The 26,845-nt window shown below is 48.6% G+C and overlaps 1 protein-coding gene across 1 annotated transcript in view; it reads right to left on the reverse strand.

The window, feature by feature from the left end:
* Positions 1 to 26,845, reverse strand: part of PDZD2 (PDZ domain containing 2) — a 269,311-nt gene that overhangs the window by 98,159 nt on the left and 144,307 nt on the right. Inside the window, exon 2 of the mRNA XM_015405845.1 lies at positions 435 to 870. Within this exon, the coding sequence (XP_015261331.1) occupies positions 435 to 870 (436 nt within the window). The remainder of the gene's footprint in view (positions 1 to 434; positions 871 to 26,845) is intronic.

Below are 26,845 nucleotides of genomic sequence, written 5' to 3' on the forward strand. Positions count from 1 at the left end.
CCATGGACACGCATAGGTTCTTGTGCTGATATTAAATTCCACTGCCTTTTCAGAATAATTGCCATACTATTTATGTAGCATCCTATTCATGAGCTATTCATAAGTCATGCTTACTTGTATATTCCTGGGAGCATCATGTAGAAGACTAGAGGTTAGATCCTACAGATCCCTTTGTCTAATAGCACCTCCACCCCAGTAACAAGCATCTCCTTCAAGTCTCTTGTGACCAGGGAAGACTTTGTGCACTGGGCAAAGCCTCCATTTTCAGTATGGCTCCACGGCAGCCAGCCCCAAGTACGACACGATACTATCATGCTCAGAATTTCCCTGGGCCTTGTAAGCAGCAGCCAATCAAGTACACTGGAAGCCATGGGACTGGTTCTCTGGCCAAGCCACCCCAGCAACAATGAAAGACAAACAAAAAAACCTCCCACCTGCAGGGACAGCTCGCTTGCGTTTAGGTCCAGAATCCCTCCATCCGAAAGCCGAGCTCTGTACTGTCCTGCTGGAAAAGGAGAGTCTACTCTCGGAAGCGGGTTCTCCACCTTGCTTTCCGTTTTGGATGTCTCCGGCGGTATCCCGCCCACTTCCATGAGGGCGCAGTGTCCGTTCTCGCGGTCAGTCCTGGGGCTGCCTTTGCTGCCCTTTGCCTCCTTGCCACCGGAGGATGTTCTGGTGATGACCCCAAACTTTCTGGTCCTTTTGCCATTTTGGGAGGCTTTCCCACTGGGCTCGGAGGTGGGCCTGGCTTTGATTTCGCTGCTGTTGCTGTTGTTGCCGTTCGACGGAGGAAGGGGGGCCTTGCGCTTGATGCGACGCAACATGATCAGGTAGATGAAGCCGCCATTCCAGCACTGGTCAGCAAGGTAGCTGCAAGGCAAGGTAGAGACACAGGGATTAAAAACTTTCCACCTTAGAAGGCTGGCAAGAGAGGTCCACGTGACAGTCAGAAGCCTGGAGCTTTGCCAGCTTGCTCCTCGTGTGGGTTTTGTCAACATTCCTGCGTACATCAGAACACCACCCGCTTCTCTCCTGAATTTCCTGTAACTCTTTGCAGGCTGATTTCACATTAGCAGCAGTTTGGGTTGCTGAAATTAAAACAGCACCCTAAATTTGAAAACAAAACAACCCCCCCAACACCTTAGAGTCTACTTTGTTGGATTCACAAAAAGTTTATTTTCTAATTCATGTTATTATTTTATTTACATTATACATAGACTGCATCTCTCACTGGGACTCAAGGCAGATTAGACGGAGTATGTCAATGCAATCAACCGGATGGGGCATCCAATAAACAAGGCGATGGGATTGGGATTGGAGAAATCTGAAACCAATCGGAAACCTGAAAACTGAACTGAAGCAAAGCACAATAAGTCTTTGAAGGCGCCACAGGCTCCTGTTTTTGCTACAGCAGTCTATTTGGAAAGCGACTGAGAGCCTTGTCGTTCTACTTTTGTTTGGAATTTAAAAAAAAAAATCCTTCAGTGCTGAAAAGGAAGAGACAAACAATTGCACTGACAATGTGGGCTTCCAGGCCATTCGGACACTAGCAAGAATATTACGACATGATCGTATTGCCTGCTTAGTTCCAGTTTCCCACAATTATCCCTAAGCAGCACTTCAAAGGCACAGAAGACACCAGTGGTTACCAGTATGGATTCTGTCTCTAGCTTTTGGGAGACTGAAACCTGCCCTGACACACATACAATCAGGTCACCTATATAATGAGCAGTAAAGGTTAGAACAGATGAAAGGAACTACTTCTTAAGAACTTAAGAGACACCAATGTTGGATCAGGCCAAAGGCCCATCCAGTCCAACACTCTGTGTCACACAGTGGCCAGAAATACCAGGTGCCATCAGGAGGTCTACCAGTGGGGCCAGGACATTAGAAGCCCTCCCACCGTTGACCCCCCCCCCCAAGCACCAAGAAGACAGAGCATCACTTGCCCCAGAGCCCCTATCTATACCTTGTGGCTAATATCCACTGATGGACCTCTGCTCCATATGCTTATCTAATTCCCTTTTGAAGCCATCCATGCTTGTAGCCGCCACCACTTCCTGTGGCAGTGAATTCCATGTGTTAATCACTCTTTGGGTGAAGAAGTACTTCCTTTTATCGGTTCTAACCCGACCGCTCAGCAATTTCATTGAGTGCTCACGAGTTCTTGTATTGTGAGAAAGGGAGAAAAGTACCTCTTTCTCTACTGCTCTATCCCATGCATAATCTTATAAACCTCAATCATGTCACCCCCTCAGTCGTCGTTTCTCCAAGCTAAAAAGCCCTAAGCACTTTAACCTTTCCTCATAGGGAAAGTGTTCCAACCCTTTTATCATTCGAGTTGCCCTTTCCTGCATTTTTTCCAAAGCTATAATATCCTTTTTAAGGTGTGGTGACCAGAACTCCACACAGTATTCCAAATGAGGTCGCACCATTGATTTATATAGGGGCATTATGATATTGGCTGATCTGTTTTCAATCCCCTTCCTAAGGCAATACTGACCTTCACAGACCAAGGGTCTGATTGAGCAGAAGGCAGCTAGATGTGTTCATGTTTCCGAAGTTCAGTTGTTGGCAATGCTCCCTCTAAGCCATGGAGTCTGTGAGCAAAAATTCTACTTTGTGAGCTACTGGCATTAAAGTTGTGCGTGAGCGATTTGGCTTCTGCAGAAATTAACAACTTCGTATCATCCTCAAATTTAGCCACTTCACTGCTTACTCCCAACTCCAAATCATTAATGAACAAGTTAAAAAGCAGTGGACCAAGTACTGATCCCTGCGGTACCCCACTGCTTACCACCCTCCACTGAGAAAATTGCCCATTTATACTCACTCTCTGTTTTCTATTAATTAATAGAATTGTATTCTTCACCCAAAGAGTCATTAAAGCGTGGAATTCACTGCCACAAGAAGTGGTGACAGCTACAAGCATATTTATTAAGAAGCTGAAAGGTTAACTGAATACAAATCAGGGGGCCCAATATTAAAATCAGAAAATATACAGCATCAATATATAGACAGTACAAATTATACAAAAATACTTGTATTTATTACAAATTGATTTAAAAACAGTTGAAGGCCCAAATATAGCCTTAATAAAAATTCAAATCATACAATGTTCACAATTAGGCCTGACCCTAAAATATGACCCTAAAACAGACACGTTTCGGCTTACTGGTCTTCAGTGGTCAAGCATGAATGTTACACAAAGGCTCAATTACTGCACCAATAACATTAATTAATATAGGACCAAGTGAAAATTATGTTCTGATAAATATCAGTGACTCAAGGCAAAGATGTACTATATAGGCTTCCTATGATATTGCCTTTTGTCCAAATCAGAAACATGTAACCCAAATGGTGTTTCAGTTGTGTACCTTCCTATTTTGGTCCAAGACATTCAATTTCAAAAGTAATATGGAGCCAGTGTGAAACTCAACACCTTGACTTCTGCTGCTGTTACAGAATATTCATAAACATTCTGAGGGAATGAAACGTAACAACAGAACGTTAGCAAATGTCAGCAACTGGTTCTTTACTTGCTGCACCACTGAGATAGCTAGTCAGAGGAGAACAGCAACATACTTCCTTCACTTAGCACAGTTCTTTAATATGCTAATGGTCAAGGGAATATGCTGTGAGTCAGTTTCTCATTCAACTCTCACCTTGAATTCTCTGGATGATCTTTCAGCCCCAGCCCCCCAGTCTGTGATACTGGGATAACAATACTGGCCTGTCTCACAGGATTGTGATATACTTTACTGAGATAATGTCCAGATAGCACTCTGAGCGCACACAAAAAGCATTCTGCCAAAAATTAATAGCCTTGTTTTTGAGAGTAAAATGCATTGGAAGTGGCCTTAAGATAAATTTACCTGATTTGGATCAGTGGCTCTTATTGTAATTAACTGCTCAGAGAGCTTCTTCAGTTTCAGAATTTTGAACCATTCAGAGATTCTACAGGAGATGGAACAGGTCTTGCATCCGCTCGACCGCTAACAAATCCAGATTTTACCAGTTCTGAGAAAAAAGAGTTCAGGGACGGATCTCTGTGTGCCATCAATTTGTACAAAAGCCTTTAAACATGTTGACACAGAGAAGCTGGTAAGTAGTCACAGCGGTAAGCTGGACAGAAGCCCGATGGCCTCCGGCAATGAGGAACTCAGCAGATCTTAACAGGCAGAGGGAAACCAAGGTGCTGAAAAACAGGTGTTGGTTATTTGAAGAGAATTTTCCCACCCCCTCAGGAGAGCGGCTGTGGCTCAGTGACAGAGCACACGCTTGGCATGGACACCCCGTAGGGTTTTTAAGGCAAGAGATGAACAGAGATGGTTTGCAATTCCTGGGTCTGCGTAGCAAACCTGGTATTTCTTGGTGAAATCCCATCCAAATACTACCTATGGCTGACGTTGCTTAGCTTCCAAGATCTGATTAGACCGGGCTAGCCTGGATAACCCAGGCCGGGGGCGGGGGAGGAGAGAGGAGATGGATTTATACCCCACCCTTCACTTGGAGCAGGGGTGTCAAACATGCAGCCCAGGGGCCGGATCAGTCCCCTGGAGGGCTTCCATCAGGTCCGCAGTGGAACTGGCCATCTCCTGCTTCCAGCTCTGCTGCTGCTGCTGCATCATAGCTTGCTTCGCCAGACTCTCTTAATCGCTCAGCCATTTCATGTTTTAACCTGGGTCCTAGACTCAGAACTCTGAGCATGAGATTTCTGTGGTGAATGTCAATAAATCAAAAGTAGGTTTGCAGCTTACAGAGCTAATGTTTTAAGCGTGTTTTTATTTTAAGTAAAAAGAAATCTTTGTGTTTGTGTCCTTTATAACGTTTATATCTCTGCTACCTGGCATTACATTTTATGACACACATGGCCCGGCCCAACAAGGTCTCATTTATGTCAGATCCGGCCCTCATAACAAATGAATTCGACACCCCTGACTCGGAGTCTCAGAGCAGCTTACAATCTACTTCCCTTCCTCTCCTCACAACTGACACCCTGTGATGTAGGTGGGGCTAAGACAGCTGTGAGAGAACTGCGATTGACCCAAGGTCACCCAGCTGGCTACATCTGGAGGAGTGGAGAATCAGACCCGGTTCTCCAGATTACAGTCCACCGCTCTTAACTACTACACCAAAAACAAACACCTGCTCATCAGGTAGTAAATGTCAGACACTGAACCAGGTACATTATGTGTGCAAAGCAAGTTAACCTCCACTGGGCTCCTCCCAGCCACAACTGTGTATTCTCTAAGAGAGCCATCTCAAGCCGGTCTACTTGGAAGCCTACTCAAGTCTATTCAATGGGGCCTACTTATATGAAGCTGCCTTACACTGAATCAGGCCATTGGTCCATCAAGGTCAGTATTGTCTGCTCAGACTGGCAGCAGCTCTCCAGGGTCTCAGGCCGAGGTCTTTCCCATCACCTACTGTCAGGTCCTTTCTAACTGGAGATGCTGGGGGTTTTATTTATATTTTATTTATTTATACCTTCAATTTATATACCGCTCTAACCTAACAGGTCTCTGAACGGTTTACAATTTTTTCCAGATTTCCCTAACTAGGGCCACATTGTGTAGGGTCGTGTCAGCCTACCAGCACCCCGGGCTTGTTGTTTTTCTGGCGTCTCCAGCGGGCTTCCAATGGGCTTCGGGTGTCAGTGTCCTTCTGGCATCCTCTCCTTGGAGCAGGTCTTTTCCGGGCAGCTTCCTCCGGCAGGCCTCACCCCGGCGCGCGGCCCTGCGTCAGCCGCTGCTTCACCTAACGTCCTTGATGGCTCCGCTGCACCGCACGTCGCCGTGCTCTCCGAGCCTCCGCCTCTGACGTTGCTCCATTGGGATGCCAGGAACCGCTCGCCGATCATTCCGTCGCCTTGCTCCACCGCCGTCCGCCGCCGCCACAGCCTCAATCCCACAAGAAGGAGGGTGCCCCCCGCCACCTAGGGGCAGGTACCCAATTTATCTACTTGCCATCTCTAGGGATTTCAAACCGCTGGGTGGGCGAGAGCTGGGACTAGGGCCGGGAGCTCACCCCGGCCGCAGTGGGTCTCGAACAGCCATAGTGGCTGCTCGTTGATGTTACTTGCAGGTGCTCTTACTGCCTGCGCCAACGCTCCCTTCAATTGAACCTGAGATCTTCTGTGTGCAAAGCAGAGGCTCTTCCACTGAGCCACAGACACTAACCCCTGGGAGTAAAAGGTTATGAAGATGGCACTGTTAAGTGTATGGAGTGTCTCTGTCACTGGCTCTGCTATGTTTAAACCAAGTTTCAGGCTCATCCACAGGCACCATTAGCACAGCAGGGCCCAGTGGCCAAGGAACAAGCCATACTGGAACACCAATGCTGCACACACAGGTGCCCAGAAGCTGGATTCAAAGTCAAGCTCAGCATATGAAAGCCCAGGTGAGTACTCCCCCCTCCTAGCAACATGTTTCATCCACACCTCAGCTTCTGCTCTCTGGAGACTAAGAACCAAGAATCTGGCCATTCAGAATAAAGCAAATAAAGAGTTTTCTGTTCTATTTGTTTGGTGTAGTGGTTAAGTGCGCAGATTCTAATCTGGGAGGAGAAGAAGAGAAGAAGAAGAAGAAGAAGAGAAGAGATTGGATTTATACCCCGCCCTTCACTTGGAGTCTCAGAGCGGCTTACAAACTCCTCTCCCTTCCCCTCCCCACAACAGACACCCTGTGAGGTGGGTGGGGCTGAGAGAACTCTGACACAAACTGCTCTTTTTCAAGGACAGCTGTGCCAGAGCTTGTGACTGACCCAAGGTCACATCAGCAGGTGCAAGTGGAGGAGTGGGGAATCAAACCCAGTTCTCCCAGATTAGAGTCCGCGCACTTCACCACTACACCAAACTGGGTTTGATTCCCCACTCCTCCACTTGCACCTGCTGGATGACCCTAGGAAAGACATAGTTCTGTCAGAGCTGTTCTTGAAAAAGAGCAGTTTCTGTCAGAGCTCTCTCAGCCCCACCTACCTCACAGGGTGTCTGTTGTGGGGAGGGGAAGGGAAAGGAGTTTGTAAGCCGGTCTGAGACCAGTGTTCCCTCTAAACTGAGTTAGTGTGCTCACAGATTTTTAGCCTCCAGCTCACATATTTTTGTCTTTGCTCAGGAAGGATGGCTCCAGAGCAAACTAATTTATGCCGTAGCCAAATGTCTTGCTCACAGCTTTAATGCCAGTAGCTCACAAAGTAGAATTTTTGCTCACAATACTCCACAGCGTAGAGGGAGCATTGTCTGAGACTCCCCTGGGTAGTGAAGGGCGGGGGTATAAATCCAATCTCCTCCTCCTCCTCCTCCTCCTCCTCTTCTTCTACTGTGGAATTCGTTAGACAAACAGAAAGTTCGCCAAGTGGGATTCCTCTGTGCCTTCTGGCACAACTCAAGGGATTCTGGTTTTGCCCTTCAGATCCCTCCATGACTAACCAACAGCCGCCTCTTTTGTGTTTTCATTGTGATCAGTTAGTCAAGAAGACATCAGCCTGAGCCAACTGTGAAGTTCCCTGCAAGATTTGTCTTAAAGGGGGGGGGGGGTTGCAAATATTTTTGCATTGATTTACAGCTGGTCTGCCCTGACCTGGATAGCTCAGGCAAGCCCGATCTTGTCAGACCTCGGAAGCTAAGCAGGGCTGACCCTGGCAAGTAATTGGAAGACCTCCAAGGAATACCTCCAAAGAGTACCAGGACTCGAGACGCAGAACCAGTTTGGCGTCCTGGTTAAGTGTGCAGACTCTAATCTGGGACAACCGGGTTTGATTCCCCACTCCTCCACTTGCAGCTGCTGGATGACCCTGGGAAAGACATAGTTCTGTCAGAGCTGTTCTCTCAAGGACAGTTCTCTCAGAGTTCTCTCAGCCCCACCTACCACACAGGGTGTCTGTTGTGGGGAGGGGAAGGGAACGGAGTTTGTAAGCCGCTCTGAGACTCCGAGTGAAGGGCGGGATATAAATTCAATCTCCTCCTCCTCTTCTTCTATCAAGCCCCCTCTCTGAAAAACGTCCAAGCCCCCAATAGGGGATGCCAGAAGTCACCATGACTTCCAGGCATGCGCACATGAACATACACGCACAAAATACGCACCAAAAATAACAATAAAGACATCACTCCAAAGCAGATGTGTATATGGAGACATAAAATCTGTGGAACTTTGGAAGCCATGGATTCCCCCCTCCATAAGACAAATGCTGTCGATTACCTTACATTAAAATCTTCATGCTATTTTGAGTGGATAGCCCAGGCTAGCCCGATCCCATCAAATCTTGGAAGCTAAGCAGGGTCAGCCTTGGGTAGTCTTTGGATGGGCGACCACCAAGGAATCCCAGGTTCGCTACCCAGAGGCAGGCCGTGGCAAACCACCTCTGAATGTCTCTTGCCTTGAAAACTCTGACAGGTCACCCTAAGTCAGCTGTGACTCGATGGCAAAAAACCAACAAGTTTTGAGTGAGTAAGAACATAAGAACATAAGAGACGCCAATGTTGGATCAGGCCAAAGGCCCATCCAGTCCAACACTCTGTGTAGGGTTGCCAAATGGGCCCAGGGGGCGGGGAATCCCCCACTTTGGAGGCCCGATTTCCGATGCGATGGAATCAGGCCCCGGGGGAACCCCGCCCCCAGAAGCTGCGTCACTGGAGGTGACGCACGACGTAGGGTACGTTGGGGGCCAGGGCCAGAGGGGGGGGAACCCATATGGTCCCCCCCCCGACGATCTTGGCCATGCCCCCAACGTGCTACGTTGTGCATCACTTCCGGTGACGTTCCAGCAGCGTGCGTGCGCTTTGCACACGTGCGCACACATTCCCAGCCAGCTCCCGGAGCAAGAAGACACTCCCCCACCGGGGAGTAAATTAGATTTGGCAACCCTAACTCTGTGTCACACAGTGGCCAGAAATACCAGGTGCCATCAGGAGGTCCACCAGTGGGGCCAGGACATCAGAAGCCCTCCCACTGTTGACCCCTCCAAGCACCAAGAAGACAGAGCATCACTTGCCCCAGGTAAAACCTCATCTTTTAAAAAGAAAGAAAGAAAGAAAAGCATTTCAGACTCCAAAAGAGACAGTATTTTATCAGAAGTTTCTTCAACGCTTCCCCGAATTTCTAGTTATGCTTTTTTTTGGGGGGGGGGGATTAAAAAGAAAGGGCTGGTGTGGGGACAGGAATAGTTCATCCCCAGCTTTTTTCTGGTTTTCACAGGTCTTCACATCACTATGTGTACAGGACTTTAAAGTACACTACGGGCAGCCAGAAAACTGTACCCGGGAGCCATTGTATGGCTCACTTCCCATTCTCGTGCATCTTATCCTGTTTAACCTAAGTGCCCCAGCTTGGGTCACAGGGCGCTAGGTGCTGCACAGCTACAGTTCAGTGGACCCCGCCTCACCAAGTCCTGACTCTGCAGCATAATGCAAATAAAAGCTGGATCCAATAAACTCTGTGTTCCTTTTTGGCAATCAGAAAGCCGAAAAAAGACCTCAAGCCTAAGTTCTGGCAGCTTGTAAAGTGCTCGAAACCAGCCAACCCTTTCTCTGAATATGGCCTCAGAGTATCCGCAGGGGGTTCGGTGTTTTATTTTCAATGTTTAAAATCCAAATACCATAAGGATTTCAGCTATATTGGAATTTGCTACATTATTCTCAGTCTGTATATGTTCCTTTCATTATGGACTGAGATGCCCCAGGCTCTTGTGGAAAGCTATTTATTTTTTCAGTGTTGCTTTCATATTTCAATCTTTTATAAAGAGAGAAAAGGAGAGAGAGTCGGAAAGAAATATTATTGCTAACCAGATTTAGGCTGAGTTACAATATTGAAAACAGAAACAGCAATCACTGTTGTATAACTTAGTCGGCGAAGGGTGGATTCCATTGGGGAAGGGTGGACTCAGTTAAAATCCCTGATGCAAAGGAAGTTACTAGACTGATTTCACTTAACCAACCAGTTCTTCGTACATCTGACTCAGCCTGATAAATCATTACACCACAAAGCTCCAGCGTGTCTGCACATCTCCTAACAGCTTTGTGTTAAGAGGAGCGATTTTTCATCCGTAGTGGACGGGCTACCCTTGGGGGTCCATGAGATGTCCACAGAACTGGAGGAAGGGGGAATGAGTTAGAGTTCGAGACATCTTATTGTATGAACTGAACTTCAGTCTGAAACCACTCAAAGGTTTCCGAAAAAGGTGGATTCCAAATCCACTGGAATAGCTGGATTGGGTTCTCAAGTTCCAGACTGCTGCAGGCTCACTCCCTTTCAGCTACAAATGAACAGATAAGTGAGATTTATATGCAATCTGAGCGCTGGTCCATTTGGTTCAGCAACACCTGCTCCAACGGGCGGAAGCTCTCCAAAGTGTCACGTGAAGACATGAAGCTGCCATACATGAAGCAGCTCTCCAGGGACTCAAGTCTTTCACCCAGCAGCGTTCCCTCTAAGCTGAGTTGGTGTGAGCCACATTTTTGTCTCAGCTCAGGAAGGGCGGCTCCAGAGGCAAAGTAATTTATGCAGCAGCCAAATTGCTCGCTCACAACTTTAATGCCAGTAGCTCACCAAGTAAAATTTTTGCTCACAAGTCTCCACAGCTCAGAGGGAGCATTGCCTGTGACCTGATCCTTTTAACTATAGATCCAGGTAGGTTAAGGCTCGGACTGCGTGAATGGCCTAAGGTTATCCAGCAAACTCCCTTGGCAGAATGGGGATTCAAACCTGGGCCTCCCTAGTCCAGCACTCCAACTGCTACACCACACGGGCTCTCAGCCATTTGCACGCAAAGCAGACGCTGTACACCAATTGAGCCACAACTCCTCTTTTTCCAAACACTCACCACCGGAGATCCTTTTAACTCTGATCCCAAGAACGGAGCCTCCATACAGCCGGGCTTTTTTTTCCGGGGGAACGCACTGGAACGGAGTTCCGGAACCTCTTTGACAAAACTCTTTAAAAACGTTTAAAAGTTCATGAGTTGTCAGTACACAGACTGAAAACTTCACTTCCCTCTTCAGAGTTCTGGCACCTCTTTTTCTACAAAGCCATGGCATAAAGCATCGTGGCTCTACCACTGAGGCTGCCTCGGACTCAAACCAGAAGCTGCATGAGAGGAAGCCGTAGCACTCATTCTGGGACCCGAGGCAAGAGGGTGCAGCTCAGGGAAGAAGAGAAGTTGGGACTTTTGCGTGTGAGGTGTGTGATGATGTGTGTGTGATGATGATGACGGTGCAAAAGGCTGAAGGAGGAGAACTGTACTAAATGAGGTTCCTGGGGTGCAGAGACACAAAACAGTCAGCGAATTTCAAAGGAAGGTGCCAGTAAGCAGAAGCAGAGGAACCAGTTCTGGAATCACCTGGCTCATTCAGCATCGTCATTTAAAGATGGGTTTAGAATTTTCACCCTCCTCTCATAAGGCCATGAAGTTCAGGTCGCCTCGGGCAACAGAGCCTCATATAAGGCAATGCTGAGTCCTTATAAGCTGCAGCTTGCTGGAATATGCTTGGTATAACTTCAAACACAACCTTTCTAGTGACTCTCTCCTGTACCTATAACAGCCACCTAACATGAGCAGGCGAGCCCTTTTCTACGACTAATTTCCACCACGTGCTCCGTGTGTTTGTCAAAACTTGGATGCTACCCCTCCAAGGAGGGTAAGTGGCATACATGGTGGTTTCCCCATTTTATCCAGCCTTTGGTGAGCAGGCCCGCAGCCACAGTGGGGCATTTAGGGGCGGTGCCCCCTCACTCATGGCCCATGCCCCACAACTCCCGCTGCCCCTGCCCTTAGCTGCTGGTCGCACTCGTTCGCCTCGGCCACTACAGGAGGAGAGCCAACTGGCCGGTGTGATTAATACTTGGTGAGTATGCATTCTCTGATACAGTAGCGGGTGGGTGAGGCCTGCTTCTACTGTAAGCATAGAGCGCATAATCCCTGAGTATTAATCGCACCGGCCTGCCGGCTCTCCCTCTCCTGTAGCAGCCAAGGTGAACAACTGTGGCCAGCAGGTAAGGAAAGACCCTTTTCTTCTTCACCTGCCTCCCTGCCGACGGGATCTCTCTCTCTCCCCCCCCCTGCTCCCCCCCTCCTGGATTTCCCAGTGCCCCACCAACCAAAATTTTCTGGCTACACCCCTGCTGGTGAGGAAGGTTGGGTTGAAAGTGAGAGAAAGTGGTCCAAGTTCACCCAGATGAGTTTCCTAGCCAAAAAGCAATTCTATCCCACCATCTTCTTCAGGGGTGGCCAAACTGTGGCTTGGGAGCCACACACGGCTCTTTCACACACATTGTGCGCCTCCCGGCAAGGTGGCTGGAGAAGCGAAGGGGAGCCATGCCTCCCCAATCGGTCTTCCCTTCCCCAGCCAGTGTTCCCCTCCCTGGGCAGGCTTGAGGCCGGGGGGGGGGGGGGGGAGGGAGCAGAAAAAGAAAGCAACTTTAAATATGTTCTCAACCCCCCCCCCCTCAAGCCTACAGATATCATTGGACAAATAAATATCATTATCAATATCTGTTTCTACTCCTTTTTGTTTTTATTTTTGGCAGTCTCGTTTAATGTTAATAAAAAGCAAATTTGCATATTTTTCAATAAAAACACATGGGTAATATTTCTTGATGTCTTGCAGCTCTCAAACATCTGTCGTTTATTCTATGTGGCTCTGGCCACCCCTGATCTTCTTCATCTAAGTCCAACAATGGATCCCACTGCCGCACTGGCTCTGTGCGTGCCAAACCACGGTTAAAGGCGCAGGAGCAGAGTCACCGTAAAGTAGCAGAAAGGAGCAAGAGTCCAGCAGCACCTTATAAAGGTAAAGGTAAAGGTTCCCTTGCTCGAAAGCCAGTCGAATCCGACTCTAGGGTTGCGGTGCTGAAGAGCCAGCGCTGTCCGAAGACGTTTCCATGGTCATGTGGTCGGTATGACTAAACACCAAGGCGCACGGAACGCTGTTACCTTCCCACTGAAGTGGTACCTATTTATCTACTTGCAATTTCTTGCTTTCAAACTGCATATTTGGCAGGAGCTGGAACTACAGACGGGCGCTCACTCCATCATGCGGCACCCGGGTCTCGAACTGCTGAACTTCCACAGCCTGCAGCTCAGCGTCTTAACCATGTGAGCCACCGCAGCACCTTATAGACTAACAAAATTTGTGGCAGGCTATGAGCTATCGTGAGTCACTGCTCACTTCTTCCCTCACTCACGAAAGCTCCTACACCCTGCCACAGATTGTATTAGTCTTTAAGGTATTACTGGACTCTTACTCTTTTCTACTGTTACAGACAGACTAACACGGGTACCTGTCTTGCACCGTAAAAGTGGCGACCTTGTACTGACACCTTGAGTCTCCCGCTCCCTCCCATCTCCTCTTCTCTACAGTCATCCTTTTAAGAGACAGTCACCAACCAAGTGCAGTGACACAATCAGTCATGGCTCCTCTGTTCAGCCGGATCCAAAAGTGACACACCCTCGAGTCGTCACCCTCTCCCCGGGCCGTGCACGCTCTATTCTCTTCTGCTGCATCATCCTGACTTGACCATCCATCCCACTATTAATAGAGCCATCGGATGAGTCATATTACAAGTAGGGCTGGGTAATTAACCTTTGGGTGGTATTCTGGAATCTTTTCCCAATCCTGCCAGCTCACTAAATTACACAGGAACACTCAAAAGTAACCAGTGATGCAGCATTTACACCTGGCACATCAGGGGAAGGCAACATCGCCGTACTTGAGGTTCTATCACCCAGAACGTCTCTGTATTGTGGCATCCCCAGGAGTCATCTTTAATTCAGGATGCAAAAGGAAGCAACCGGCCCGGAATAGCAGAGACCTCTCGGCGGCCATGTATGGGGCTGACTAGAGGCCCAGATTTAAAACGATACTCAAACTCCGCAACTGCTGTGGTATATTCTGAGCGTCATGTATACCCCTTGGCCTCTGTTCCAAAAGCAGCACTACCCCTTTCTCTGTAGGTTTCCCTATATGGCTCCACAGTAGACCTGTGGCTGATTCTTTCATCACGAGGAGGACGGACAAACTGGAAAGCTGTACAGGTAACGGGAGACCCTTCCTCTCCCTCTACGCAGTTTGCAAAAGAAGAGTGAAAGATTGTGGGAGACACTCAAGCAGATCCTCCAGACGGGAGAGCCATTTACTGGGCCACCAAGGACTTGAAAGATCCGAGACACGCCATCATTACACGGAGGAGCAGTTTTATCACTGCCACCACCCTGTGAGAGAGAACAGGATGAGGGAAGAGATGGGATTTCAGAACTGTTCTTCCTTCCTATGATGTCCCAGAGGCCTCCAGCTTGCATCCGTCATGATATACACAAGCACATTATGAATTTTATTTATTTGGGGAATTTGTACGCTGCCTCTCCAGAGAACCTCCTTCAGGCAGCTCATGAGTAAAAATAATATCACAGAAACCATAAAAACGCCACTATAAGTTATCAATATTAAAAACAAGCCATTGGTATAAAAACAGCAGGAAAGAAGATCACAAAGCAGCTTTAAAAAGATATAAACCCCTTTACTTAAAAGCCTGGGTACACGGAAATGTTTTGGAATGGCACCTAAAAGACAGTAAGGTAGATGCTGGGAGCCACCACCATTGGCGCCACCAAAGGCAAGGTACCACCATTGAAAATGCCCCCTCTCTACTGGCCACCTGTCTCAGCTCTGCAGGTAGAGAGCAGGGCTTGGGAAGCAGACCTTAACTGACAGGCGGGATAGTATGGGAAGAGACGATCCTTCATATTCATTGCTCAAGAGTAAGACCAAGGTAACACAGATAGCTGTTCTGACAAGGAGTCTCTCGTGTTTAAAAAATTCAGTTACAGAGCAGTTGCTTTTAAAGGAAAGCTTCTTGCTTTAGTCTTGGAATCTTTCAGACAACTCCACAATAAGGCGTCAGATGTGATGGTAACACCGTCTGGTTTATTGATGAGGACATCTGTCTCCCGCCCAGAGCTCTACAGTTAAAACAACACCCTGATAGATCAAGGCCTAAAAGGAAGATCTCATCAGACAGACATGGACATATGCAGAAAGGGGGGGGGGGGAAAGAGAAGAAAAGTTATATTAAGCTCTTGTTTAAGGGCATGTGCCACAACATTCACATCAACACACTGGATCAGTCAAGCCATCACATGATTGCACAGTCTAGATTGCCTCAGCGGTACAAATCTCATCAGCACAGCACTCAAGCTGTTTTCAGACAGCGGTTTGGGCTGCCAGGCGGCTCCCATGGCTTAGTTAGTCAAATCAGGCAATGAAATTCCCGCCAGTTTCAACTGCAATGGGACTGAAAGGAGGGGGGGGGAGGGAGAGAGAGAGAGAGAGAGAGATCCATCTGTTAGTCCACGGCTCGGCCGCAGATGACCAGATTTTTGAACTGGTTTAACAGCCATGGTTATCTGCCACGAATCATGAGGAAATTCATTCCACAAGGTCGCAGATAATTTGGAGAGTCTTCGCTCCCATGCAGAATTACAATGCCAATAACTTTACATCTTCTCTGTGAGGAATGAGGCACCATTTTGTGTGGCAAATAAGCTACTCTACCGTCTCTTTTTTCATCCTGATTTCTCATGTTAAGGTCTTTTCCGCAGTGGTTATGGAATGGTCACCAGGCAGACCCCTCAATGAGTCGGGTGGCACCTTGGAGGTATCCATTCTATGGTGCTACAAGGGTGTACAGACTACATTTTAACATCAAAAGGTGTTCCAACTGGGTGCTATTAATCTTTAAGAAGTGCAATTTAGGTGGGCAGTGGGATGCCTCCCTCAGCCCTGCTGTGTTTCAGACCAGATACTTAGACTTATCAGGAATAAGAACATAAGAAGAGCCCTGCTGGATCAGACCAGTGGTCCATCTAGCCCAGCATCCTGTCTCACAAAGTAGCCAGACAGTTCTCCTGGAGGGCCAACAACAGGGCACAGAGGCTGAGGCCTTCCCCTGATGTTGCCTCCTGGCATTGGGATTCAGAGGCTGATTGCCTCTGAATGTGGAAGTTACCTACATTATCTCTACACCTCTGTGCTGAGTCACTGTTGTCATAAACAACTTACCGGTCCTCCACACCTCTGGCCTGTTTGTTGCTACTGAGTCACTGTGGTCATAAACAACTTAATGGTCCTCTAGGCGGACCAAAAAGCACATACTCCTCCAGTTCCAACATATTAAAAAGTTATTGTTTGACCTGGATTGATAACATCAGTACAGAGGCAACAGATGTAAAGAGGCAGCAAACAAGAGGGCAGACACAGGTGGCGCCATCTTGGAAATTGGATAGGAAGCCATTGTCCATCCTCAGCACATAGTGATTCAAACACTGAAAGTGCCTTCTGTTTAACAAATAAGGTAGCCCTTATTCCTGCAGTTTCTCCTGATTTCTCAACAATCCAAAACTTCAACGAGTCCTACAGATAAGGTTGCCAGGCTCCAGGTGGGGCCTGGAGATCTCCAGCTGACAGAGATCAGCTCTCCTGGAGAAAATGGCTGCTTTGAAGGGTGAACTCTATGACACTGTACCATGCTGAGGTCCCTTAGTGCCCAAAACCCCACCCTCTCCCGGATCCACCCCCAAAGTCTCCAAGCATTTTCCAACCCAGGGCTAGCAACCCTGCCTACAGAACCTTTAAGGCTATCAATTTCGTTGTGCCATAAGTAGACTGAAGGCCATTTCATCAGGTGCACAACGAAGCCAACTCTAATCCACCACAGTTTATGCCAAGAGAATATTGTGCATCGTGAAGGTGACACAGAATCCTTGGTTCTTTTGGCTACAGCCAACTCACACAGCTATACCTCTGGAATCGAATACCTGCAGGCACAAGCTCAAAGCAAGTCTCATATCTGGTTCCGCTCCCTACCTCCAGTTTCCTTTAACTTGCAAAGCAGATGAGCAGAGACAAAGAACAGGCATAGACTTGTTCTTTCGGTTATATCTATTTTAACGAAACATAACTTGGTGTTACACGAGTGACAACTTTCAGTCCCGCACACACAGAGTTCTGTAAGTGATGGCTGAATCGGGTCCTGAGGGCTTAATTCCACAATCCCATGTCAACTATTGATCTGCGTCAGGGTGACGCAGCCTGAGCTGATGGCGCAACTTTGGGCCAGCATGCGTTCAGTACTGTGCATGGCTCTCTGAATGACTGCAGACAGGCACAGTACCCTATGTGAGAAGATTTCTGTACATATTGGCCAGCACTCACACAAGAGTCTCAGTCTGCAGGGGTGCAGTTTACTGGAAAACTGTGGCTGCCACTCGCATGAACTCTCCAAGATGTCAGAAGAATGTGTAAGGCTGCTTTATGCGGAGTCAGACAGCTGGCCTATCTAAGTCAACACAGTCGACTCTGACGGGCAGCGGCCTCCAGCGTCTCAAGGAGAGGTGTTTCATAAAACCTGCCACCTGTGATTGGTCATGTGGGGGACTAGGCTTGCCAAGTCCCCCCGGGGGGCGGGGAAACCCCCGCCCCAGAGGCCCGTTCCCCGCCGCCGGCGGGTCGGGCCCCGGGGGGAACCCCACCCCGACGTGCACGTCACCCGGAAGTGACGCGACCACGCCGGGCACACTGGGGGTGGGGCCAAGGTCATTCGAGGGAAAACTCTATGGTTTTCCCTCGGATGGTCGTGGCCCCGCCCCCAGTGTGCCCGGCATGGTCGCATCACTCCGAGTGACGTGGATGCGGCGCACGCGCTCTCCAGCCACCAGCCGGGAGTCCCCCGCTGCGGTGAAAATAATACTTGGCAACCCTATGGGGGACTGAACCTGGGACCTTCTGCATGTTGAGCAGATGTTCTATCGCAAGGCCCTGACCTTGCCTACTCAGTTGCCGTATACAGAATCAGACCATCAGTCCAACAAGGTCAGTTCTGTCCACTCAGACTGGCAGTGGCTCTCTGGGGTCTCTGGTATCACCTGAACCTTTTAAACTAGAGATGCCAGGGACTGAACCTGGGACCTTCTGCATGCAAAGCAGAGGCTCTTATTTATTAAATTTAAGAATCGCCCACCCTGCAGAGCAGACTCTGGGCGACTGACATTTTAAACGTTTAAAATACAATTAATATATAATTAAAATTGCTAGTAGTGACAGAAATAAAAACCCGTCGAGATGGCGATATAAACCTCCATGGCCGGTCACACTGCTGCCCCCGCACAGCGGGGCAGGGAAGGGTATGGGGGGGGGCAGAGAAGAGAAAAGAGAGAGGGTGCCAGTCTTAACCTCCCATTGCTGCCCTCAACTTAAAAGCCCGGTGGAACATCTCTGCCTTACAGGCCCCGAGGAATTGCATCAAATCCCGCAGGGCCCTGATGTTATTTGGCAGAGTTCCACCAGGGCCGGGCCAGGATCGAGAAGGCCCTTGCCCTAGTCACGGACAGCCGGACCTCCCTAGTCGAGGACAGCCGGACATCTTCCACTGAGCCACAGCCCCTCCCCATAATGCTGGCATCAGTTCAGATAGGGAAGCTTACGGAACACATTCCCACTCCCAGGTGCAACATGAGTCCGCAACACTTGGCGCCTCCCGAAACCCCTAGTTCTGCAGTGAGTAGGCCTCCCACATGAGAATACCATTGACTGAAAAATGCTGAACACATTTCTAAAAATAGCAACCGTTTTGTGCATTCAATGGGTTTAATTTGTGCCGATTTGCAGAGGGGACGCGAGGGTGACCGTATTCTCTCTCCTGACTGCTGTCAGAGGACAGGAGCCAGGAGGGGATCAACAGTAACAAATAGGAGTTGTGACTCTGTTCGGCATCGGGCTATCTCGTTTCTCCCACACAGGCTGAGCGCTAATCGACGCTCGTCGCTGGCTGTAAATCAACATGCCTGCCTCACTTGGAACCCCCCTTTCGGATTTCTAGACTGGAGCTGAGAGGTGTTTACTCATAAGGACACTTCAGCAGTTAATTCAATCTGTCAATTTGCATTTCCCAGTGTTCCCGAGAACACCGAGCAAGCAGGCAACACCTGTTTTGAAAGATAATACGCACATGCCCCCAAAAGACAAAAATCAGCCGCTAATATTTTGGCCGTGGCAGTAATTGCATTTAATGAATGAGTCATGCTACAGAGCAGCGTGCAAACACTGTTCAAGTTCAGCCATGCAGGCAGAGACGCCTTCTGACTTTGGTAAGAAGGGCATTAACGTCGGTTTCCAAAGCAGAAACTCAGATCGGACTTTGTCCAAGAATGCCAGGCGTCTGGATTCGGAAGATTCAGACTCAGTTCAAAGCATGCAACCAAGGCATCTTTGAAAGAAAAGGCCTGCAAGTCGCAGGTAACAGCATGATGTCTGGAGAGAAGGTAGTTTCAGGGAAGAAAAGTCCATCAATGGCTATTAACCATGAGAGATAAATGGATCTTCCATGTCCAAACGTAACATTCTTCTGAATACCAGCTGCACTATGTATTTACTTAGATAATTTATGTGCTGCCTTTCCATGGAAAAACTATGCCCAAGGCAAACTACAAGATTAAAATGAATTTTAATTTAAAAAAATCAGTTCTGCATAAAGCTACAAAGCAGAATGAAAAACCAAAGCCCAGAAATGACACAACTCCAAGATCAACAGACAACTCTTGAGCTGATGCTGAAAGTCTGGTAAAAAGGGGGTGACATGAAGCTTCTGGGGAGAGAGCTTCAGTTTAGGGGCAGCTGCTAAGAAGACCCTTGTATGGATCCCCACCAGACGAATCTGCACAAATGTGGGTTCCCATAACAGAGCCCACTGAAACAATCCCTGTGTAAGCCCATGCACAAACTTCATTCCTCCCACCAGCTCCTTCTCTCTGTGGTGGTGGAAAGCGCCATCAAGTTGCAGCCAATCTGTGGTGACCAATGTTCCCTCTAAGCTGAGTTAGTGTGAGCTAGCTCACAGTTTTTTAGCCTCTGGCTCACACATTTTTGCCTCAGCTCAGGAAGGATGGCTCCAGAGTGAAAAGTACTGAGACTTACTAGTGAATTCAAGCTCTCATACATTATTAGGTGAAGAACAAGGCAAAGTTCCCGGCTCGCAGGCCGGCTTATATGTGCAATAAACCCCACACCCAAACACACACCCACACTCGCGATAGGCTATAATAGTAGCCGAGAGTTCCATAGGCTCACGGGCGGAAGCCTAGCCCTCTGAGTGGCTCGGGCTAGGATCCGCTTGGGCCATTGTCTCTGGAAGCGAAGCTCGGGCGCTTCGCATGACCGCGTGGAGACCTAGCCTCGCACGCGGTCAAAGATGGATACATTACACAGAGCAAACTAATTTATGCAGCAGCCAAATCGCTCGCTCACAACCTTAATGCCAGTAGCTCACAAAGTAGAATTTTTACTCACAAGACTCCAGAGCTTAGAGGGAGCGTTGGTGGTGACCCCCCTTAGGTTTTCAAAGAGACAGGAAGGCAGAGGTGGTTTTGCCATGGCCTGCCTCTGCACTGCAACCCTGGACTTCCTCGGTGGTCTCCCATCCAAGTACTAACCAGGGCTGACCCCACTTAGCTTCCGAGATCAGATGAGTTCAAGCCAGCCTCGGATATCCAGATTAGGGCCCTGTTCTCCATTTTTGTTGTTGTTCAGTCGCACAGTCGAGTCCGACTCTTCGCAACCCCATGGACCAGATCACGCCAGGCCTTCCGGTCTTCCGCCGTCCTCTGAAGTTGGCTCAATTTCATGTTCGTTGCATCTATGACACTGTCTAACCATCTCATCCTTTGCCGTCCCCGTCTTCTTTGCCGTCCCAGTCTTCTTTGACCTTCAATCTTTCCCAGCATCAGGGTCTTCTCCAGTGAGTGCCATGCCAGCACACAAATAGGTTCAATCTGTGACGGCCTGTTCCAGGACACTTTCAGTTCTTGCTCCACCACTGAAATGGGGCGCCAACATTAGTGAATCTACCACTTCCACAGACTGTATTTGGAGGAGGCATGGTCGCTCAGCAATAGAATGTCTGCTTTGCATACAGATCTCCAGTTCAATCTCCAGAGCCTCCAGATAACCGGATCAGGCAGCAGGTAACAGGAAAGACCGCCACCTGAGACCCCGGAGTGCTGCCGCCGGTGAAAGTTTGGTAAATTGCCTTGGGCTCACTCCCTGGGGAATGGCAGTCTATACAGATTTAGACAGGGCCGGCTCCAGGTCTTTTTGTACACTAGGCGAGGCTACCTTCTGGCGCCTCCCCCCCACCAATTACGGGGTTGCCAACCTCCAGGCAGGGCCTGGAGAGAAGAAACACTTTCTTCCATGTCCTCGGTCAGTTGATAGCAAAGTCAGCAGTGTGGCTCCCTGGCTTCCCAACTGGATGAAAGACCCTGATTCCCTTGGGGGCTTGGTTCCGAACAGCAACCGCACGCCGGCGCAATGCAGCCCCCCCTCCGGAAGCGTGCACGAAGTGGATCACTTGGGCCAAGGGGAGGAGAGGCAGGCAGGCAAGCAGCTGTGGGTGGCAACCACAGTTGGAATAGAGAGTCCAAAGAAGCCTAGTATGAGAACAGCAGGAGGCATCCAGAAGTTCAGACGGGCGAGGCCTTGTAACGTATACACACACGTGTAAACAGTTCCTTTGAAGTGGCTTCACAGCCGGGACGGACACGTAGTCAGAGACCCCACTGGAGGCGGGAGGTCTGCCCTCAGCGAAGGGGAATCGCTTCCAGATGTCTCCCGGGCCCGAACAACACAGGGGCACGATTCACGCCCACCTCTGTAGGACCCGATTCCGGTAGAGCACAGGCTGGGAAGGCTCACTTTGGATCCTAGCCAGAATTTCTCTTCTCTGCCCGGAAGGGACAACCCTCCCCCCGCCCTCCAACGGAGGGGCACCAGTGGGATTAGAGGCGGGCCAAAGAAGGAGGGCGATTCGAGGGTTCAGGTATCAGCCCAGTCCCAGAGGGGTAAGCACCAAAACTCTTGTCAATTTCACCAGAGGGAAAAGCAGGGCGCTGGTAGTGTCAATTTCACGGGAGGGGGGGGGAGAGCCCAGGCACTTGTCCATTTCAGTGGAGGGAAAAGCAGGGATGCTTGTCAATTTCACCAGAGGAAAAAAAGTCCGGGCGCTTGTCCATTTCATTAGAGGAAAGAGGCGGCGGTGGCCAGGGCACGCGGCACAAGCTTTTGGCAGGGCAGGGGGCTTTTGGCGGGAGGGGGAGGGTGGCCTCAGTCCAGCGCCCCCATGATGGCCCCATTCTAGATTAGAGTCTAGCTTGCCTAGTAAGCGAGCCAGCCCTGGATTTAGATAAATGAAATCCCAAGAGTATATGCAGGCTATATGGGCACAGACAGTCCTTAGGGTCTTTATGCCCCATTGGGAGTTTTTCAGAGGCAACAGATGAGCTTCTTTTGGAAATGGAATGCTAGACTTCAGACTCTGCTCCGATATTACAAGGCAGTGCAAAAACCGTCCTGCTGGATAAGACAAAAAGCTCCATCTAGTTCAGCATCCTGTACCCAAAGGCCATCCAAAAAGTTCAAAAGTGAGGCACGAAAGCCCTCCCCCCTGTTGACTGTCTCTAGAGATAGACTGGAGTATCTACTTCATTGACTGTTGCTCTCCCCCACCTCATTTTTAGCTGGGTGGTTTAAAATCCAGGACTCAGAATGCAGAAATAAGGAACCATGATTGAGAAGCAATTATATATATTCACTGAACCAGGAACTGATAGTATAGACTGGCTCTGAGCTCATTACAAGTAATATTTAATGTAATAATGATTTCAATTTGCTAGAGACTAAAGCTGCACTCACAAGTAGTTGGATATTCACCCTCACTGTGCTTACAACCATCACTTGCAACTGGTTTATTCTGTGTGGACAATCTAGTCTAGCTGCCAATGGTTGTTAGAACTTAACAATTGTGCAATATTCAACAACATGTGGATGCACAACTTTCAGATATTCAGTGCAGAAGAATGGTTGTTTGTGCCGTTACAGGTTGCACAGGAAATCCGCCCAAACTCATACTGTTCATCTCCCAAGGCATCTGTCCATGATTACAAACAGTCAATTTCTTGCCCTGATTGAAGCTGGTACAATTTTCTTTTTAGTGTTTTTACACCTTTTTAGTTTTTATTGCTCAGATCATTAGGGACATGGGTATCTATTTGTGACTGATATTTCCTTTCTAACGATGGGATTCTTTTATCCTTTAGAATGTAAATTGCCTTGAGAACTTTAATATGAGATCAAAACACAGTTCACAAAAAAACCTCAACAACATTAGGGTATACTTGACTTCCCCTCTCCTTAGTCCCATACTGTATGTGAAAATCTGTTTCCAAAAAAACAGAAGAGGAAGAAAGAAAAGAAATGAAAGACAAACATAATGGGAGAATACTGATGCTGTTCAGTGAGTAAAGTCAATTGCATTTCAAGGCAGCCAGTAGGATTTCCTGATTTTCACAGTAATTTCTCCTTATGCAAATACTTGCATATCCCATGCTTTGGTTTCACGGTCCAATCAATCAGGGATTTTCTTAATTAAAGCTACCAGACCAAAGTGAGAGCGGCTTTTATGATTCGAGCATTTGCTCTTAAGAAGAAATCACCACTCCATTTCCACTACTGCAACATCAAACATCCACTCAGAAATATTCTCCTGCCCCTGTAGTTTTGGCTCCGGTTTGATCAGGCTTCTGATTCCCATTTCTGGTCCCCCAAAGCCGCTCCAGGACTCCCACTTCCTCTCCACCAGTTTTGTAAATAAAGTTCCTGTGAGGTTTTCTAACCTTCCAAATGCGCAGAATAGAAATGAAGAAAACCCCAGCTTTGGAGGCCCGATTTCCGCCGCGGCGGAATCGGGCCCCAGGGGGAACTCCGCTCCCCGAAGCTGTGTCACCCACGTCGCTCACGTTGGGGGCGTGGCCCAGATCGTCGGGGGGGGGAACCATATGGTTTCCCCCCCCAACGATCTGGGCCACGCCCCCAACGTGAGCAACGTAGCACGCCACTTCCTGTGACGTGCTGGTGGCGCGCGCACGCACTGACGAGGAGCTCCCGGAGCCCAGCGAGGCTCCCCCGCCGGGCAAGGTAAGACCACTTGGCAACCCTAGGCCCTTCCCTCCTTATAGGGCAGGTCAGGCTGAGAGCATGCGGCTGACCCAAGGTCGCAAACAAAGCTGCATGATAGACTGGGGATTAGAACCCAGGTCTCACTAGACATAGTCTGACATTCCAACCACGAGTCTGTTGAGGCAGACAACTGATTGATCACAAAGGTTAGGGATGGTTTCTTTTTGGAACACGAGGGATTAGATTTCCCATCAGATACAAAGACCAAGATTCACAGTTTGGGAGTAACTCCAAGATATGGATGCAGTAGCCAGAAATGCTTTTTGTCAGTTTAGGCAGATATACCAATTGCAGTCTTTTTTTCTGGAGGCTGCATTTGGTATATCTGCCTAAACTAACCCCAGTTCGTGACCTCTGCTTTGGATTATAACACTCTGGAGCTCCCTTTGGAAAGTTCTTAGAAATTGTGACTGGTCTAGATTCAGGTGGGTAGCAATGCTCCCTCTAAGCTGTGGAATCTTGTGAGCAAAAATTCTACTTTGTGAGCTACCGGCATAAAAATTGTGAGTGAGTGATTTGGCTACTGCATAAATTAGACTGCTCCGGAGCCATCCTTCCTGAGCTAAGACAAAAATGTGTGAGCTGGAGGCTAAAAAATTGTGAGCTAGCGCACACTAACTCAGCTTAGTTCTGTCAGCCATAGTTCTGTCAGAGCTGTCCTTGAAGAAGAGCAGTTTCTGTCAGAGCTCTCTCAGCCCCACCTACCTCACAGGGTGTCTGTTGTGAGGAGGGGAAGGGAAAGGAGTTTGTAAGCCGCTCCGAGACTCTGAGTGAAGGGCAGGGTATAAATCCAATTTCTTCTTCTTCAAGAGAACACTGGTGTGTAGCCATGTTAGTCTGAAGTAGCAGAACAAAGTTTGAGTCCAGTGGCACCTTTAAGACCAACAAAGTGTTCACTGTATCTGAAGAAGTACGCAGGCACAGGAAAGCTTACACCTTGAATAAAACTTTGTTGGTTTTAAAGGTGCCGCCGAACTTTGTTCTGGGACTGATCGGCTACTGATAAGGGTGAACCGCTTGGGCCAGTCTGGACAGAGCTTCACGGGCCTCCAGGTGTTTAAAAACATTTATATGTCACCTCTTCAGACACCTGTTCGAGGTGGCTCAGGACGTAAAAGATAAAATCATCACACTTAAAATCATTAAAATTAACAACCATTAAAACCAGCCAATAAAACTCAGAAGCGTAAAACGTCTGGCAGCCTGAATGATCTTCATCACAGTCCTCGGGCTAGAAGCAGATTGTAAAAGTAATTTAAAAGATTAAATCCCTGCTTAAAAGGCTGGTTTTTTTAAAAAAAGCAATGCTTGGCCTGGTGCCTAACGGAGAGTAGAGTAGACGCCGGACAAGCCTCAAGGTTCTTGACCTTTACAAATGAAGGCTACTAGCCACCTGCCCAAAGGTACCAGCACAGAAGATGGCCCATTAGCCTCAACTAAACTTCTCCTTCACCCACTGCAGCATGGCTTGTGGGCCATGCCTCTCAAAGGTTGGACTGCTGTACAAGATGGGGAGCAGCTGTGGCTCAGTGGTAGAGCATCTCTTTGGCATGCAGAAGGTCCCAGGTTCAATCCCCGGCATCTCCAGACAGAAAGGACCAAGCAATGGGGGATGTGAAAGACCTCTGCCTGAGACCCTGGAGAGCCGCTGCCAGTCTGAGTAGACAATACTGACCTTGATGGACCAAGGGTCTGATTCAGTAGAAGGCAGATTTATGTTTCTGAAGACCTTAACCATGTACATAAGAGCCTACGTGCAGTCCAGGTCCTTGTGCATGAAGGCAATCCTACTCTGCAGGAGGTGAGGCAGTCACGGGAGGATATGTGTTATGCCCACAGGAAACATGCGAGCACATGCGTCATTTGCAGAATTTATACACATCCACAGAATCTTGGTTTTCCTTGTTGCAGAATCTGGGTTACCTTGGCACAGAACTCTTGTGTGCAAGTTATGTGTGTGCAGAGCAAATGCATACACAATCCAGCTGTGCACTGGTCTATCCTGTTCTCTTTCTTGTGCAGTCACAGCTATGATATTTGCTTACGATGCTACCTACACACATGCTCTGGAGTAGAATGTACAAAATCCTAAAGGGGGGGGGGAGGAGGAGGAAGAAGAAGAGTTGGATTTATACCCCACCCTTCACTCGGAGTCTCAGAGCAGCTTACAATTTCCTTCCCTTCTCCTCCCCACAACAGACACCCTGTGAGGTAGATGGGGCTGAGAGAGCTCTTTGAGACCTGCTCTTGAGAGAACAGCTCTGAGAGAAATTGTGACTGACCCAAGGACACCCAGCTGGCTGCATGTGGAGAAGTGGGGAATCAAACCCAGTTCTCCAGATTACAGTCCGCCGCTCTTAACCACTAAACCAAACTGGCTCTCTAGGACATTGAGGGATGAGGTACTGGCACTATCCGGCAGGGCAGCCAAGAGGTGGAGGAGGAGGAGGAGAAGACGAAGAAGAAGAGGAGGAGGAGGAGATTGCATTTATACCCCGTCCTTCACTGCCCAAAGGAGTCTCAGAGCGGCTTACAAACTCCTTTCCCTCCCCCTCCCAACAGCAGATACCCTGTGAGGTAGGTGGGGCTGAGAGAGCTCTGACAGAAACTGCTCTTTTTTCAAGAACAGCTCAAGAATCAAACCCTGTTCTCCCAGATTAGAGTCCACAAACTTAACCACTACACAAAACTGGCGGGGGGGGGGCAATATCCCACGAGCCCTGGTCATCCGAGGGGGCGACGGAACTCGGTATGTCATGAGATTTGTTTTTATAGGAAGCATGGATTGTG

The sequence above is a fragment of the Gekko japonicus genome, unplaced genomic scaffold (genome assembly GCF_001447785.1).
Source record: "Gekko japonicus isolate JY-2015 unplaced genomic scaffold, Gekko_japonicus_V1.1 scaffold201, whole genome shotgun sequence".
NCBI lineage: Eukaryota > Metazoa > Chordata > Lepidosauria > Squamata > Gekkonidae > Gekko > Gekko japonicus.